Source organism: Chiloscyllium plagiosum, chromosome 31 (genome assembly GCF_004010195.1).
Source record: "Chiloscyllium plagiosum isolate BGI_BamShark_2017 chromosome 31, ASM401019v2, whole genome shotgun sequence".
Lineage (NCBI taxonomy): Eukaryota > Metazoa > Chordata > Chondrichthyes > Orectolobiformes > Hemiscylliidae > Chiloscyllium > Chiloscyllium plagiosum.
In genome coordinates, this window is record NC_057740.1 from 10,408,467 (window position 1) to 10,424,597 (window position 16,131).

The following is a 16,131-nucleotide window of genomic DNA, read 5'->3' on the forward strand; positions in this document are numbered from 1 at the left end:
GAGTGGGGGAGGTGGGGTGGGTGAGCGGGGAGGGGAGGGGAAAGTGAAGGAGTTGGTAGCTGGGAATGAGGGCATTTGGTGACAGAAAATGACTGCCCCCTTCCCCCTGCCAGGCTGGGGATCCCTTGGTGGTGTCTCCACATGAGTCTGAGCTTCTGGGCAGCTCACCTGGCAAAAGGGTCCCAGTGAACCAATTTCATTATCCTTCTTGTATACAAGAGTCAGACAAACGTTTACTGGTTGCAAGAGTTCTATGTGAAATTAGTCCAGGCAGTACCAGACCAATTCCTAACCTATTGACTGAATGCATGAAACTACAGTTAATTTTATAATAAGTGGTAGAGTCAACAGTCAGGTTAAAGGGTTAAAATGATAAAATTATAGTACTACTGTGTGCTATTCTGAAGTTTGGACAGTGGAGGGACTCAGTTCACAGTAAACCAAATGCTTGAATACCTCACTGAATTCCAACATCTGTCACTTTGTTCAGCGTGCAAACAACCCAGAAACTATTTGATTCCGAAAAGAATCCCGACGAGTGTGTTTCATTTCTTTCCACCAGAAATACTACCCACCGGACTTTGATCCGTCAAAGATCCCAAAACTCAAACTTCCCAAAGATCGACAGTATGTGGTCCGATTAATGGCTCCTTTCAACATGAGGTAGGCACAAGCTGCTCATCAACATTTTACCTGCTTTAGAATTAATTTTGTACATCCTAAAGAATGTTAGCTTACATTGTTTACTGATGTAAATTTAATTTAATAAAGGAAACTGAAGTGTTTGCATTCACAACCAATTACCTGACATGATTTCTCCAGTAGCTTGCACGTCATGTGCCCCAAATTCTAGCTCAGTATCTTGGCATCATTGAGTAACTGGGTATTGGAAGATATGTTTCCACTCTTGTGGGTCATTGTGTTAATCATGATTTATGTTACTGGATTCTTAAATCCTGCACAAAATGATCGTGTCCTGCGCATCAAACATTCAAGAATGTGGTGAATCAGCATTGATTACACAAGGTGGCAACCTCTTCTACAACTATTCTCTTAGGGATAAAAAACACAATCACTCAATTTTAATTCTCTCTCCTTCTAGGGAGAGTCTTTAGTCAGATACCTGAGCTCGCCATTTACTTGCTTTCAAATTCTGAACTCTGTGACCCAGTGCTTTTTCATTATTATCGTTCTTTTTGTGACATAACAGTTACTGTGGTTCAAAGTAATACAATGCTTTGAGAGGTTTCAGAGAGCTGTGACAAGGTGGTAATGTAAATGCTTTTATCTTATATTTCAAAGCTCTGGAACTCTTCATGTTCCTTAGTCTGTCTGTCTTTCTTTCTGCAATGAAAAAGCTTTTCAAGCTGAGCTTGCTATCAACTAACCATTTTCTCTCAACTGGGCATTTTTCAGCAGTTTTTGATGAGCCAATAGGTGGCTATAAGTGCTTTCCTATGTGAAGTAGTTCTATTAGTGGTGGTCATGCCTGCACAGTACATAATGTGTCCTTCAATACAAAAACCCACCAACAAGATTGTGCTATTCCTTTGTTATTTTGATTGACAATAGCGGCACGGTGGCACAGTGGTTATTACTGCTGCCTCACAGCGCCAGAGACCCGGGTTCAATTCCCGCCTCAGGCGACTGACTGACTGTGTGGAGTTTGCACATTCTCCCCGTGTCTGTGTGGGTTTCCTCCGGGTGCTCCGGTTTCCTCCCACAGTCCAAAGATGTGCAGGTCAGGTGAATTGGCCATGCTAAATTGCCCGTAGTGTCAGATAATGGGTTACTCTTCACAGGGTCGGTGTGGACTTGTTGGGCCGAAGGGCCTGTTTCCACACTGAATGGAATCTAATCTAATCTATTCCTGTTCTGTTGTATTTTGCGAAGTAACTTTTAATTTTGCCTGTTTTTCCCAATTATGGGCCTGAGCTTTTTAGAATAGGAATCCCACGTTAGCAATTAATTGATCAAAAAATACTTTTTACAGTTGCTTTTTTCCAGCCAAGCAAAGCCTGTACGTTGTACTCTGAACAGACCACAGCTTTGATATGTTCAGGCCTAACTCCAGATGTGGTTCTCAGCATGATGTCACTTACTGAAACCTCTCAATAAGGTCACTTGAAGATGAAAGCTGTGCACTGAGACGCATTCTCTTAAGAATCTAAAGCATTAAGAATATTTTGCTAATTGTTTCTTCCATAAAATGCAAGAAAATTAGTATTCACAAAAAAGAATGTAATTCTTTGTGTTTTAAAGAGGAAAGACTGGAATGATTTGAGAAGATCTATAAAATAATGAAATAACAAAATTGGGCAGATGTCAAACAGAATTTCAACAGAAATTTGTTCGGAAGCACCAGCGATCATGTTTACAAGTTTGATGTTATTCTTTCTGTCAGAGAATAGCAGAGGTGGGGGAGAAGTTGTCAGCTTGTGTAGTGAATGTTATAGAATCTCCACAGTGTGGAAGCAGGCCACTTGACCATTGAGTTCACACCAACCTTCCGAAGAGCATCCTACCCAGATGCACCCTGTCCTTGCAACTCCCATGGCGAACCCACCGAGCCTATACGTCCCTGGACACAATGGGCAATTTAGCATGGCAAATCCACTTAACCTGCTTGGACTGTGGGAGGAAACCCACGCAGACATGGGGAGAATGTGCAAACCCGACATGGACAATCGCACAAGGTTGGAATCGAACCCAGGTCCCTGGCGCTGTCAGGCAGCAATGCTAACCACTGAGCCACCATGCTGCACTGTTAATTCACTGTATTCTTTTAAGACGGAAAAGGTCATCTTGTGGAGGCATTAGGTATCCTGTAACATAGATTGTGACTGATGACCTACATAGTTAGGAGAGACATTTTCCAGCTTCTGTGTCCCCAACTGAACCTGTTTTTACTTGTTGTGATGCATAGGACTGACTGTATAAACAAGAGAGTCTTGTTTGACATTTTCATGTATTCTTCTCTTGTGTTAGATGTAAGACATGTGGAGAGTACATATACAAAGGGAAGAAGTTCAACGCACGAAAGGAAACTGTACAGAATGAAGTCTATCTGGGTCTGCCCATTTTCCGCTTCTACATCAAGTGTACTAGGTGTCTGGCAGAAATCACCTTTAAAGTAAATATGTCTACATCTCATCGATTCATTCGTATCCAGTTCTCTCCGACAAGTGGTATTTGCACTGCATTACTTCAACCAAGGAATGTACTTTTTCTCCAGGATTACAGTAAATTTTGCAGCATATTGTCAGTCCCACCCTGTCTATCATCTTCCACTCCTTGTCCTGATGACATTGATTCCCTCTAGTGTATGTATTCACGGACACATACCTTAAGATGCCTTACTTCAGTGATATTTATTCCTTGGGTTGGTGATGGCATTTCCTGTGGTGATGCCATTTCCTATTCTTTTTCTTAGGGGGTGGTAAATTGGGTCCAAATCAATGTGTTTGTTGATAGAATTCCGGTTGGAATGCCATGCTTCTAAGAGTTCTTGTGCGTGTCTCTGTTTGGTTTGTTCTATGATGGATATGTTTTCCCAGTCAAAGTGGTGTCCTTCCTTGTCCGTATGTAAGTATACAGGTGAGAGTGGGCCATGTCTTTTTGTGGCTAGTTGGTGTTCATGTATCCTGGTGGCTAGTTTTCTGCCCATTTGTCCAATGTAGTGTGTGTTACAGTCCCTGCAAGGTATTTTTCAACAAGCAAAGCTAATGTCATTTACAAAATACCTTGCAAGAACTGTTACACAGGAGTTACAGTGATGCTGCTGACAGGGGCCAGTGTTGGATGGGGTTAGGGGGCAGACGGGTGGGAGGGATGGTGGGGGGTTGTGGACAGGGGGAGGCGGGAGCGCACGCACGTGCTGCTGCTGCCTCGCCTCCTGAATGGAGAGCGGACTTAGCAAGTGCTCGCTGTGTAAAATCCCATTGAACTGATTGGGGGACAGGGAGGGGTGGGGAAGGCTTCAGCAGTCCTGCACATCCCTTTCACACAAGTGTATGTCTGCTCAGTAACAAACCCTGAGACAGAGAGAGGTACCAAGGCAGGCAGAGCAAGGAAAAAGGAAACTTCAGAAAATTCCGAGCCCCAGAGGAGAGACATTGAATCAATTAACCGAATAATCAATTATCCAAACAAAATAGTGCCCGCCCATCTCTTTCATATAATCAAGATTCCTCTGTGCATTCAAGGCATTCTACAGAGGTTCCAGCTACTTAGTACACTCTGGCTGAAAGATCTTAAACAGTGACATTTCCCCATTCCAATTCTATGGCAGCTGCGCTAAGCATTACTCCATCCCTCAACAGGTAGTCCAGTACCTGTAGAGCACAAAGGCCTGTTTCATGGATTCAGCATGGACCTCAATAAAATTGCTGAATCTTTCTCCTTACCTGCTATACAAGGGGATATCCCACAGGATGTGACAACTACCCCATCTTCACCAGTCACCTCAAGGCCAACATATGGAGAGTGTCATACTCTGGGCGTGTAGGAAGGATTTTTTACAGGGAGTGCCTTTCTCACCACCAACAGTGAAAGAATTTTCTTCTTTACAGCCAGAAATGATCAGTTATTAAGTTATAATTATATCAGTTTGTACACTGTATCCAGCTGTTGGTTCATTAGTTGATACTGAAGGCAAGTGAACATAATTGGCTTCACGGAAAATTCTGTTTTTGAAACTAGAGCTTTATAGTGATTTCAAATGTACATGATAACAGAGGGAATCTTGGCATGTTATTGTTCTCAGCCCACTGTTTGGTGTTACTGCCTTCATGACACCAAGTGTCATGGGATAGACAAACTTGAATCTGAGCTCGGTCAGAATGCAGTGATGTATGGTATGATAGAGGCGAGAGGGAAACTCCACTGAAAAGGTTGCACTGCCAAACTTACGTATTCACTTACAGGATATGTTGGTGTCACGTTTGACATGTTTCAAAGTTCCATGTGAATGTTGACCATTTGTGGTGGTTGGGGTGGGGGAGGTTACTGTGGTGCTGAGGCAGGATGGATCTGAATTAAACTTGAGTTACATGGAGCTTGTCCAAAGTTTTGGCAATGCAAGCTGCAGGGAGCATGTGGCTTTAGATGAAATTCTTCAGCCCAGCAGTCTTTTGCCTAGGAGTTGAAAGATAACAAAAGTCCCTTCCCTAAGTCCATAGAAAAGGAGAGCTGGAAGAAATGTTTTCCCAATTTGAGCTGTCTGTCCAGAAGTTGGTGGATCCTACAGTATGGGTTTGCACTCCCCTGTTAATTATACTCATTGTCCTGCGCTAATTCAGATTGCTTTCATTCAGCAGCATCATTAACCGAGCAAATTGGTGCTGAAGAAAATTGAATTTCCAATTAGTTAAGGTAAGCAAGAATATAGGTAAGAGGACTCAATGGTAGTGCAGTAGTTCTGTTGCTGCATTGGTAATTGAGAGACTTGGATGAATCCAGAGAATGAGAGTCCAAATCCTACCTTGGTATTTTGAAAACTTCAATTCTGTTTTGTTTTAAGAACTAAAAAGTAAATGTGACCATACACTTAAAAGTTCAGCTGCCTGACTAACACCGTTTAGGAAAGGCATCATTACTCAGTCTGTCCTGTGTATGACTCCCATCCCACTCCAATATGGTTGACACTTGAAATGGCCGGAATATAACTAGCAATAACAATAAAACTCAGTCTTGGCTAGTCATTCCTATCACATGAGAATTTCTATCCCAGTCTACTGTTGTAAATCTTGATGGTAAATGTCATTATTTAATTGTAGAGCGTGTTAAAGCCAAGGTGCAGAGACTATTTTTAAGAACATTTAACTGCAGTAAGCTATATCTGCAGAGCCCAGGGTTCAAGCCCACAATCACTATTGTATTTTACCATTTAATATTTATGTGCACTCATTACTGCTTAATACTGAAAGGAAAGGATTCTTAAAACCGAAGCTCTTTGCTGGACTTGCTTTCTGTTTGAACCAAGGGAATGAAGTTGGCTTGACATGTGACCGTTTCTTGATTGCTGGTGTGTGTCTGACCTTTTAGACTGACCCTGAGAACACAGACTACGTGATGGAGCATGGAGCGACACGAAACTTCCAAGCAGAGAAGCTGCTGGAGGAGCAGGAGAAGCAAATGCAGAAAGAACGGGAGGATGAAGAGCTGAACAACCCGATGAAGGTATTCCTAACTATTTGCACTGTGCTGACAGACCCATTCCAGAGTGTATTCTGCACTCTGGCCTCTTGCCACCTTCATCTAACCTCAATCATATATCATTATGTTCCTTTCTCCCTCTTGTGGGGATGAGGTGGCAGTAACATTTTGGAACCTTAATAAAACTGCCTTGCCAAAGTCTTTCCTAGCAGAATATATTGTAAATATTCAATGTCATACTTACTAGTACATTTTGAAACAACGTTTTTGCCATTAACAATAAAACCAGAGTTGAAAAAATATGAAAATGGCAGAGGTGTGGGGATTTCAGTGTGAGGGTGCAATGTGCTGATCAGAAATTCACTCACGTGAAGGTGAATGGCTGATATGGCCCAGTGATTTCAGCACTCATACTCTTCCATGTGTTCATCCTTTTTTAAAGGTTTTAGAGAACAGGACTAAAGATTCCAAAATGGAAATGGAGGTCTTGGAAAACCTGCAGGAGCTGAAGGAGTTGAACCAGCGACAGGCCAATGTTGACTTTGAGAGCATGTTACTGGAGTATCAGAAATATGAGAAAGACCTGAAACGACAGCAGGAGGAGGAAGATGAGCGAGAAATGAAGTAGGCCTGACTCTCCAAATTCAGAATTGTAATGATGGTCATCAGCATTGAGACATCAAAAAGCAGAATGGATGCAGAGGAAAGCTTTCTGCTGAGTTAGTTGGTCACAGCCAGAGTGTTGTAAGGAGGATCCCATCTAGGGTCAGTGCCCTAGGGTTGAACTGGAGATTCTGGGGGAATAAATCAAAGTGCCCATTTTAATCGCAATCCAGAAGTTTTTTAAAAAAATTAAGACGAGTGGTGAGACTGGGCTCGACTGTGATGCCCTTCACAGTGAAATAGCCTGATCACTGTCTGGATGTGATTGTTTCCACAAAGTAGTGATGCAGTGATGCCTCAGTGTGAGGTAGAGAAGAGTAATGGGTTACAATCATTATTTCCTCTCAAAGATCATTATGTTAACTTTTTTTTTCTGTTATCTCAAAATAAAACACACGGTCCTCTTGTAGAGGTTATTAATTTAGAAAATCTGGCAATTTTTATTAGAAATATTCACACAACTCACTGAGCACCAGATGCTGGTTTGTGTGAGTTCACGTTCCAGTCTCTATTTCATTTTTGCACTCTGACCAGTAAGTTTGAGTAGAACTAAAACGCTGCAAACTGTGTGTCCCTGCTTTCACTAGTCCATTGACCAGCATTGGAGTGAAGTTGAATATTAACAACTGCACAATATTTTGAAACAGTTTGAGAGTCCTCTCCTTAATTACACTGCTACTTTGACACTGGTTTCTTGAAGTTTGGAATCCAGTCAAAATTTTGTTTCCTGAACACTAACTCTTTCCCTTCTCCTTCCGATTCTCTTTATCTTTTCCCAATCAAGCATCAGTTTGTTTTCCTGTAGAGAGTTACATGCCAGGAATCAGTTCTGTGTTGATTTATCTTGCCTCTTTCTATCCTGAAAGGTCCATGCTGGAAAGTGCCCAGGTGAAGAGAATTCTAGATGATTCGGACTCTGATGAGGAACTCCCTAAACCTTGTAAACTGAATTCGCCAGCCCCTCAGAGGCCCACAGATATTCTCAATGAGGTATGATTTGGATTCCTTTTCAAGTGCTTAAAAGCTAAGAAACTCATTTCATGCATTGTCACAGGCCATTCAACCCATACCCCTACATTTACCCCTTACCTAACACTACGGGCAATTTAGCATGGCCAATTCACCTGACCCTGCACATCTTTTGGACTGTGGGAGGAAACCGGAGCACCCGGAGGAAACCCACGCAGACACGGGGAGAACGTGCAAACTCCACACAGTCAGTCGCCTGAGGCGGGAATTGAACCCGGGTCTCAGGCGCTGTGAGGCAGCAGTGCTAACCACTGTGCCACCGTGCCGCCCACTAACTTTTAGATATCAATTCTAAATTCCTCAGTTCCCAATTTATCTCTTGTTGTTTACAGCTTGATATTAAATGTATTTAGTGTATCATACCATTTCTAATTTACTTCTGAGATCCTATCATTCGCCAGTTTTAAGGATAAACTCTTCATCCCTCCAGTCTTTTCACGTATGGCCTGATCCTCTGCGACATTGTGGTCTTTAGTTTGTGTCTAAAATGGAGGGGCACCAATATCCCATTAAGGAGGTTTGCTAGTGCCACTTCGGGGGTTTAAAGTAGTCTGGCAGGTGGGGAGAACTGAAGCAGTAAGTTGGCATGCGAAGTGATTGAGGAGAAGTTCAGTATTAAGTCAAGTAAGTCTCATAGTGAGAACAGGGTCAGGTTAATGAACACAGCATTACTGGCACTCTGAAGTGTATTTAATGCAAGGAGTAACAGGTAAGGCAAATGAGCTTAGAGCCTGGATTAGTACATGGAACAACAGTGTTGTAGCCACAAGACAAATATGGTTAAGAGAAGGGAAGGACTGGCCTCTCAACGTTTCAGGGTTTAGATGTATCAGGCGTGATATAGAAGGGGTGGGGGAATTTAATTACTGATTTAAGAGAATGTCACAGCTGCACTGTGGGAGTACACCTTAGTACATCTCAGCATCAAGTGGCATCAGTGATGCCCACAATGCTGTTGGAACTGTGTACAAATGGAGGGGCCTAATCATGATGGTGGGCTCATACAGCGAGGCCATATGGGTAGAACTCAGGAATAAGCAAAGTGCAACCACTATGAAGGTAATATTGTAAGTTTCCCAACAGCCAATGAGAGATAGAGCAACAGATATGTAGTTGTGTTAAATTAGCTTGCCGATACTCTTAACATTAGAGTGCATATGTGAAGCATGGTGACAAGCAATGCTGCAGAATAAAACATAAAACACTCAGTTAGTCAGTCAGTACTGTGCAGAGAGTAGGAGATTTAATGTTTCAGGGAATGTCCTCATGGTGAGCCTTTGTCTTGGCTGAGTATTTGCCTTTCGAGGAACATCACTAAATTGATTTGATCATTAGTGTGCTGCTGTTTGTGGAACCTTGCGAGGCCAATTTCCATTCTGAGGAAAAGGATATCGGCCTGAAATGTTAACTCTCTTCTAATGCTACTTGACTTGCTGATTGTTTCCCACTTTTGTGATTTTTGTTTCTGATTTCCAGCGCACACAGTATATTAATTTTGTTCAGAAAACTGTCTGTACCCGTGTAAAAGAACCTTTTAAGAAAGAATGTAAGAAATTTGGAAGAGGTGAGAGGAAATGAATTGACTGATTATCCTGTAAAACTGTGATTGATGGATCAAAGAAGTAGCAGAATAGAGGAGCTCTGATGAACGTTAACTGGACCTTAAACATTGATCTTGCTTGCTCTCCACAGATGCACCCAGACTTGCTGAGTTTCTCCAACAATTCCTGTTTTTGTAGCAGAGTAGAGGAGTTGCCTATGGTATCCACGCTAGACTTAATGTCTGTAAAGTTCATACACTACTTGCAGGAGTCCATTTTTGGCTATGATAACTTGCAGCCCATGTGCATGCATCATGATGAGTGCAAGATGAAAGGTTTTGTCAAAATATGTCCTTTTTTTCAGCAGTACTCAAATTTGGTATGACCATTTAAGGTGTTTGTCGATGTTCTTTTATTTATGGTTTTAGTTTTGTTTTGCTTTACAACAGAATACAGATCATCAGAGTAAAAAATTGAAGGCCGAGAGTTGGGAGAGGAGTGTGGGAAAGTTCAGTGGAAATCTTCATCTTTCTGGGTTGGTGGTGAAGAAGCCACAGACCAAACAAGTGGATTCAGCCAGCCTGAGGGGAGGGGATACTTCCCAGAAAGACTCCCCAACAAGCAATGGTGAGAACTCTGTGCAAAATATTGAGCTTTTTGGTTTTATTGTATTTGGGAATCGGCTAGTTTTTGTTTGATCTCATTTTAAACAGAATTGAGTATGTGTCAAACTCTTGCAGTTCATTTCCTTATCCAGGCTCTCTGCGGCTCCCCAGTGAATGTACCTCTCAATAGCTCTCCTTTGCTTTGAATGCTCAAAAATGTCTCTAATCTTCTATGATGCACAATCATGACTATCTTCATGCCTCTGACATCTGATAAACCTGGGATCCTCAGTTCGTAATATTCGCTGAAAGTCAGAGGAACCCGCTCTTGAATGCAAATCTAAACTGACTGCCTAGTGATGCATCGTCAGAGCAGTCGGAACTGTCAGGTTTGCTGTTCTTGGGATGGAACATCAATGCATTTTGGGAAAGCAAATCTTAGCAGGACTTTTACACTTAATGGCAAGGTCCTGGGAATGTTGCTGAACAACGACCTTGGAGTACAGATTCATAGCTCCTTGAAAGTGGAGTCGCAGGTAGATAGGATTGTGAAGATGGTGTTTGGTATACTTTCCTTTATTGGTCAGAGTATTGAGTAGGGGAGTTGGGAGGTCATGTTGCGGTTGTACAGGACATTGGATAGGCCATTGTTGGCAATTGTGTGCAATTCTGGTCTCCTTCCTATCGGAAAGATGTTGTGAAACTTGAAAGGGTTCATAAAAGATTTACAAGAATGTTGCCAGGGTTGGAGGATTTGAGCTACAGGGAGAGGCTGAACAGACTGGAGCCGTTTTCCCTGGAGCGTTGGAGGCTGAGAAGTGACCTTTATAGAGGTTTACAAAATTATAAGGGACATGGATAGGATAAATAGACAGTCTTTTCCCTGTGGTCGGGTGAGTCCAGAACTGGAGGGCGTAGGTTTGGGGTGAGAGGGGAAAGATGTAAAGGAGCAACTTTTTCACACACAGGGTAGTGCGTGTGTGGAATGAACTGCCAGAGGAAGTGGTGGAGGCTGGTACAATTGCAATTTAAAAGGCATCTGGATGGGTATATGAATAGGAAGGGTTTGGAGGGATATGGGCTGGGTGCTGGCAGGTGGGACTAGGTTGGGATGGGATATCTGGTGGGCATGGACGGATAGGACCAATGCGGATACATGCTGTACATCTCTATGACTTTATGACTCATCTGAGCCTCATAGCCCCTCTCAGGTGTGATACAGATGACTTGTAGAAAGTTTCAGTAAAAAGCAAAGTTTTCTCAGGTGCTCATGCCTTGAATTATCCCATAGTCAACATCATTACCCTGGCCCACCTGTTTCTTTTCGATTTTTCAAACTTCCCTTCAGTTGAATCCACCCCCTTTCTCTCCACCTCCTCTGGCTAATTAGGTTAATTCTCTATTTATAGTTCTAGTTGTATTATTCGCCAGGACGTTGGTCCCAACATGGCTCAGATGAAGCCAGCTGACCTGACAATGCCTCATGAATCAGAACTTATTACTCCCATGCCAACCTTTGAGCTGCGCTTTTATATTCGTAATTTTAATTACTTTGCATCAATTTGCACATCACTCAGATGGTAGTCCCAAGATTATTACTTTTGTGCTTCCACTTTTCAGTTTAGCCCCTGAGCTGCTCTTAATCCCTCAGCAGGACCTCTGTCCTACTTTACCTACGCTATTGATACCTGCATGGATCCTACCCCTCAAGCCCAGAGAGATGTCCTGAATCTTGTCACCAGGTAGGCCTTCACTGCAAAGAACATTGTCTCTTCCCTGAACATGTTACTCCATATGACTACTACATTTCTCTTGATGCTCCTCAAATGAATGGCGCTCTGGAACACATTGCTGTGGTCACTTTGCTCATCCTCTCTGCGGTCTATGGCCTCATCCACACTAAGAGAAAAAAAACCTTGTACCCATTAGATAAGGGCACTGCCTTCTCCAGGCTAAATTCCAGATCCGCACACCTGCCTCATGCACAATCACATCCTCACGTCCGTGATCAAAGACCATATTTGATGTAACTAATCTGAAGGGTATGACTGTCTCCTGAAGCAGAGTCCAAGTACCTGCCCATCTCCTTGATGTATTGCAGTGCCCACAGCTCCGACTCCGACTCCGTTCATCATCTTTGAGCCAGAATTCTTCGGGCAGTCTGCACTTGCTGTAGATGCGGTCAATATGAGTCACACTGACATCCACTCACTCCCTCATACTCTAGCTGGAACATGTTGCCTGCCCAGTGTTCTCTGTTTAATGAATTAATTTGTGTGGTAATTTTTTAAAAAGTGAATTCCTTAACTGTATACTTCAGCTTCAATAAACTCTCCTGATTTAAACCAGTCGAGAGACATTGAAGAATCCAAGACCCCAAGGGATCCTTCCACATCCATCAGAAATTTACCTGTACCTCTACCAATGCTATCTACTGCATCCATTGCACCGGTGTTCTCTCCTCTACATCGGGGAGACAGGACGCCTTCTTGTGGATCGTTTCATCTCTGGACACCTGCACCCACCAACTCCACTGTCCCGTGGCTGAACACTTCAACTCCCCCTCCCACTCCATCAAGAACATGCAGGTCCTGGGCCGCCTCCACCGCCAAACCATTACCACCTGACGCCTGGAGGCAGAACGCTTCATATTCCGCCTTGGAACCCTGTAACCACATGGGATAATTGTGGATTTCCACAATTTCCTCATTTTCCCTCCCCCAACATTATCCCAATCCCAAGCCTACCGATCAGCACCACTCTCCAGACCTATTCATCACTCTCCCCTCTGATCTATCACCTTCTCCTTCACCTTTATGCACCTATTGGTTTTTGAGTTACCTTCCCCCCCATTTATCTCTCAGCCCTGATCCACAAGCCTCATTCCTTATGAAGGGCTTATGCCCGAAACGTTGACTCTCCTGCTCCTCGGATGCTGCCTGACCTGCTGTGCTTTTCCAGCAACACACTCTTGAGATGGAAGAAATACCTGCCAACTACTCACTTGTAGGACTCTTTGAGGGGACTCTGTCCTGCTGGTTTTTATCTCCTGCCAACACTGCCCTTCTCATACAGGTCTGCTGTTCTCTGTGTGGAGCTGAAACGTTTCATACATTACAGCAGTAACGACACTTCTAAAGTATTTAGTTTTCCTGCAAAGCTTTTTGGGATGCCTTAAAAGTGGGAAAGATGCTGTCTAAAATGCAAGTCTTAATCAGGCGTCAAAATGTGTAAATCTGTTTCCACTTCAGAAATAAAGCCTGGATAAATGCGGGAAATGGAAGAGTTTCACACAGCTTCCAGTGTTGATCCTTAGGCTCTGCTGTGCTGTGTGATCACAACATCAAGTGGCATCAGTGATCTTGCCCACAGTAATGTTGGTCCTGTGTACGAGTAGAAGGGTCTGTTCATGACGGTGAACCCTTGCTGTAAGGGGAACTTGTGCAAATGTGGGGACGAGGACAGATTTGAGATGTGATGTCCTCATGATAAAACAGCCAATGACACAGGAGACAGATACAAGATGGTACCACGAATCTGTGGAAATGCAGCAGGCAGGAAAACTTGAAAGGGTTTAACAATTCTATACTGCTTGTTACATCCTGGGGACCTACTAAAGTGCTTTGCATTTAACAAATGTCTTTCAAAGTCAATAATATTGGTTGAAACTGACGGGAAATGTGCACAATGAGGTTCGTACAAACAAAAATGTTCATTTAATTTTTTTTAAGTGATGTTGACCGAGGAAAAGATTTAGAAATTAGAATTAGAATTAGAATCAGAATCCCTACAGTATGGAAACAGGCCCTTTGGCCCAACAAGCCCACACAGACCTTCCAAAAAGTAACCCACCGAGACCCATTCCTCTACCCTACATTTACCCCTGACTAATGCACTTAACCTACATACCCTTGAATACTTTGGGCAATTTAGTGTGGCCAATTCACCTAACCTGCTAACGTTTGGACTGTGGGAGGAAACCGGAGGAAACCAACGCAGACATGGGGAGCATGTGCACACTCCACACAGACAGTCACCCGAGGCTGGAATCAAACCCGGGTCCCTGGCACTGTGAGGCAGCTGTGCTAACCACTGAGCCACCATGCCACCCCCTAGGCAATTTAGGATTTTCATATAATGCATGGGTAGAATGTAATATAATTCACATAATTTTATGACTGCACAGAGAGGCTACCAGGGTCACAATGACCATCTCACCTCAAAAGGTAGCTCCCCCCAGAATGTTGCACTCAATCCATATCACAGTGAAATACTCATGGGCTGGCTGTATTCCATAACTTTGTAAATGGTTGACTGAGAACACTGCTACTTAATCTAACCATGACTGTACTGGAAGTGCCAATCTGGGAGACATCTAAAAATGTTCACCCTTAAACTTGAGAAGGTGCAGGAAGGTTTTACAAGGATGTTGCCAGGACTGTTTTCCCTCGAGTTTCGGAAACTGAAGGGTGACTTTACACAGATTTATAAAATCATGAGGGGCATGGATAGGGTGAATAGTCAAGATCTTTTTCCTAGGGTGGGCAAGTCCAAAACTGGAGGATCTAGGTTTCAGGTGAGAAGGAAAAGATTTAAAAATGAGTTGAGGGGTAACTTTTTCACATAGAGAGTGTGTGTATGAAGTGAGCTGCCGGAGGAATGTTGGAGGCTGGTACAATTACAACATTTAAAAGGCACCTGGATGGGTATATGAATAGGAAGGGTTGAGAGGGGCATAGGCCAAATGGTGGCAAATGGGACTAGGTCAGATTGGGATGTCTGGTCAGCACAGATGAGTTGGATCGAAGGGCCTGTTTCCATGCTGTATGACTATGAAAATGAAGTGAGGCAGAAATCAATTTCTGCACCAGAATAGTTACTCAGACAAGTCATACATTGAATTGTTAACTCTTAAATATCTGTAATACGTTGTTACTTTCATGTTCTAGGTAGCAACAGTCAGAATTCTGTGGTGTCACCTCCTTCAGCAATGTTAACAGGGTCATGCCCACAAGTACAGCAAGCATCAACAGCCCATAATTCCTCCTTAAGCCTTCTGGGGGCGTACTCTGACAGTGAAGGAAGCAACAGTGATTAAGCATTGTGCTTTTATTCAGACTGCATTCGACCTCTTTCAAGAGAGGGATAATTCAAACTAATGCTATGATGGTTTTTCTGTATTTCTGTAAATAGTTGTCAGTGTGGGATTTATTTCTTAATTTAACATTCAGAATATGTCCATAGTTTCTCCCACTATCCTTTCCAATGTTGTGAGTCTCAATACTCCTTATTTAACAGAAAGCTATATTTTTCTGTTGTTTAATCATATAGCAGGCTTCCACAAACGCACAATATGAATACCGATGGGGTGGCTGTTTACTGTACATTATAAAAATTCCAGCAGTAATGGAGGCCGTTCATCACAGTTATTATACTTGCTCATGTGTCAGTCTCCTATTCGTTCATCCAGCAAGGATCTGGCTGTCATCGTAAACAATGCCTGGAATCCTTGATTCTGTGACTTAATGCCACAGGTTGCTGAGTGTGAATAGTGCCTGCTTGAAGAACTTCCTGACTTTAATTTTATTTTAAATCTGGTGTGCATCTCCATTCTTCCCCTACATTGTTACTGGATATTCTACGATGAAAAAATTCAAGTTACAGACATGCCACATTTCAAAGTGGAATTTCACCCCTACTGTGCAGTTTCTTCTGCTGTGTACATTTTGTTGAGATATTACATTAATTTTTAATTTTGTATATTAAGTGCTGTATTTTTAAAATCTATAATAAAAGTTTTTTTTGTGAATGCAAATATTAATTATTGACTTATAGGTATTCATATGATCATGGCTTGTAAACTATGTAATAAAAATATAAATATCTCATACAAAATTGAAATATCTATATTAAATCCAACATGTCATGTATGCAATTCATTGAAACATTAGAAGTAGCTAGAACCCCTTGGCTGAAGAGATAATAGGTCTTCCGTGTTGAACGGTGTCATGTTGGATGCATTTTGTGGTATTTTGTAGCCAGAGTATATGCAGCCATTGATTTTATTTTTGCATCTTGCATCTTTAATTCCCAAAAAGAATTAGCTTTTATATCTTGTTAACATGTTTTTAACATCA

General features: G+C 42.5%; 1 protein-coding gene across 3 annotated transcripts in view; it reads left to right on the forward strand.

The window, feature by feature from the left end:
• The window catches only part of yju2 (YJU2 splicing factor homolog), a 22,194-nt gene extending 6,372 nt beyond the window's left edge, over nt 1-15,822 (forward strand). The window contains exons 2-9 of one of the 3 annotated variants that reach the window (XR_006316111.1): nt 563-663; nt 2,989-3,133; nt 6,046-6,180; nt 6,599-6,780; nt 7,686-7,809; nt 9,839-10,016; nt 11,615-11,736; nt 14,944-15,030. Coding sequence is in view for 2 of the 3 variants with exons in the window: in XM_043720947.1 (XP_043576882.1) it covers nt 563-663; nt 2,989-3,133; nt 6,046-6,180; nt 6,599-6,780; nt 7,686-7,809; nt 9,839-10,016; nt 14,944-15,092 (1,014 nt within the window). In the remaining variant the exon portion in view is untranslated. Of the gene's footprint in view, nt 1-562; nt 664-2,988; nt 3,134-6,045; nt 6,181-6,598; nt 6,781-7,685; nt 7,810-9,838; nt 10,017-11,614; nt 11,737-14,943 lie in introns of all 3 variants that reach the window. The other 2 variants (XM_043720947.1, XM_043720946.1) reach the window with 2 other exon arrangements.
• Nucleotides 15,823-16,131: the final 309 nt, after the last annotated feature.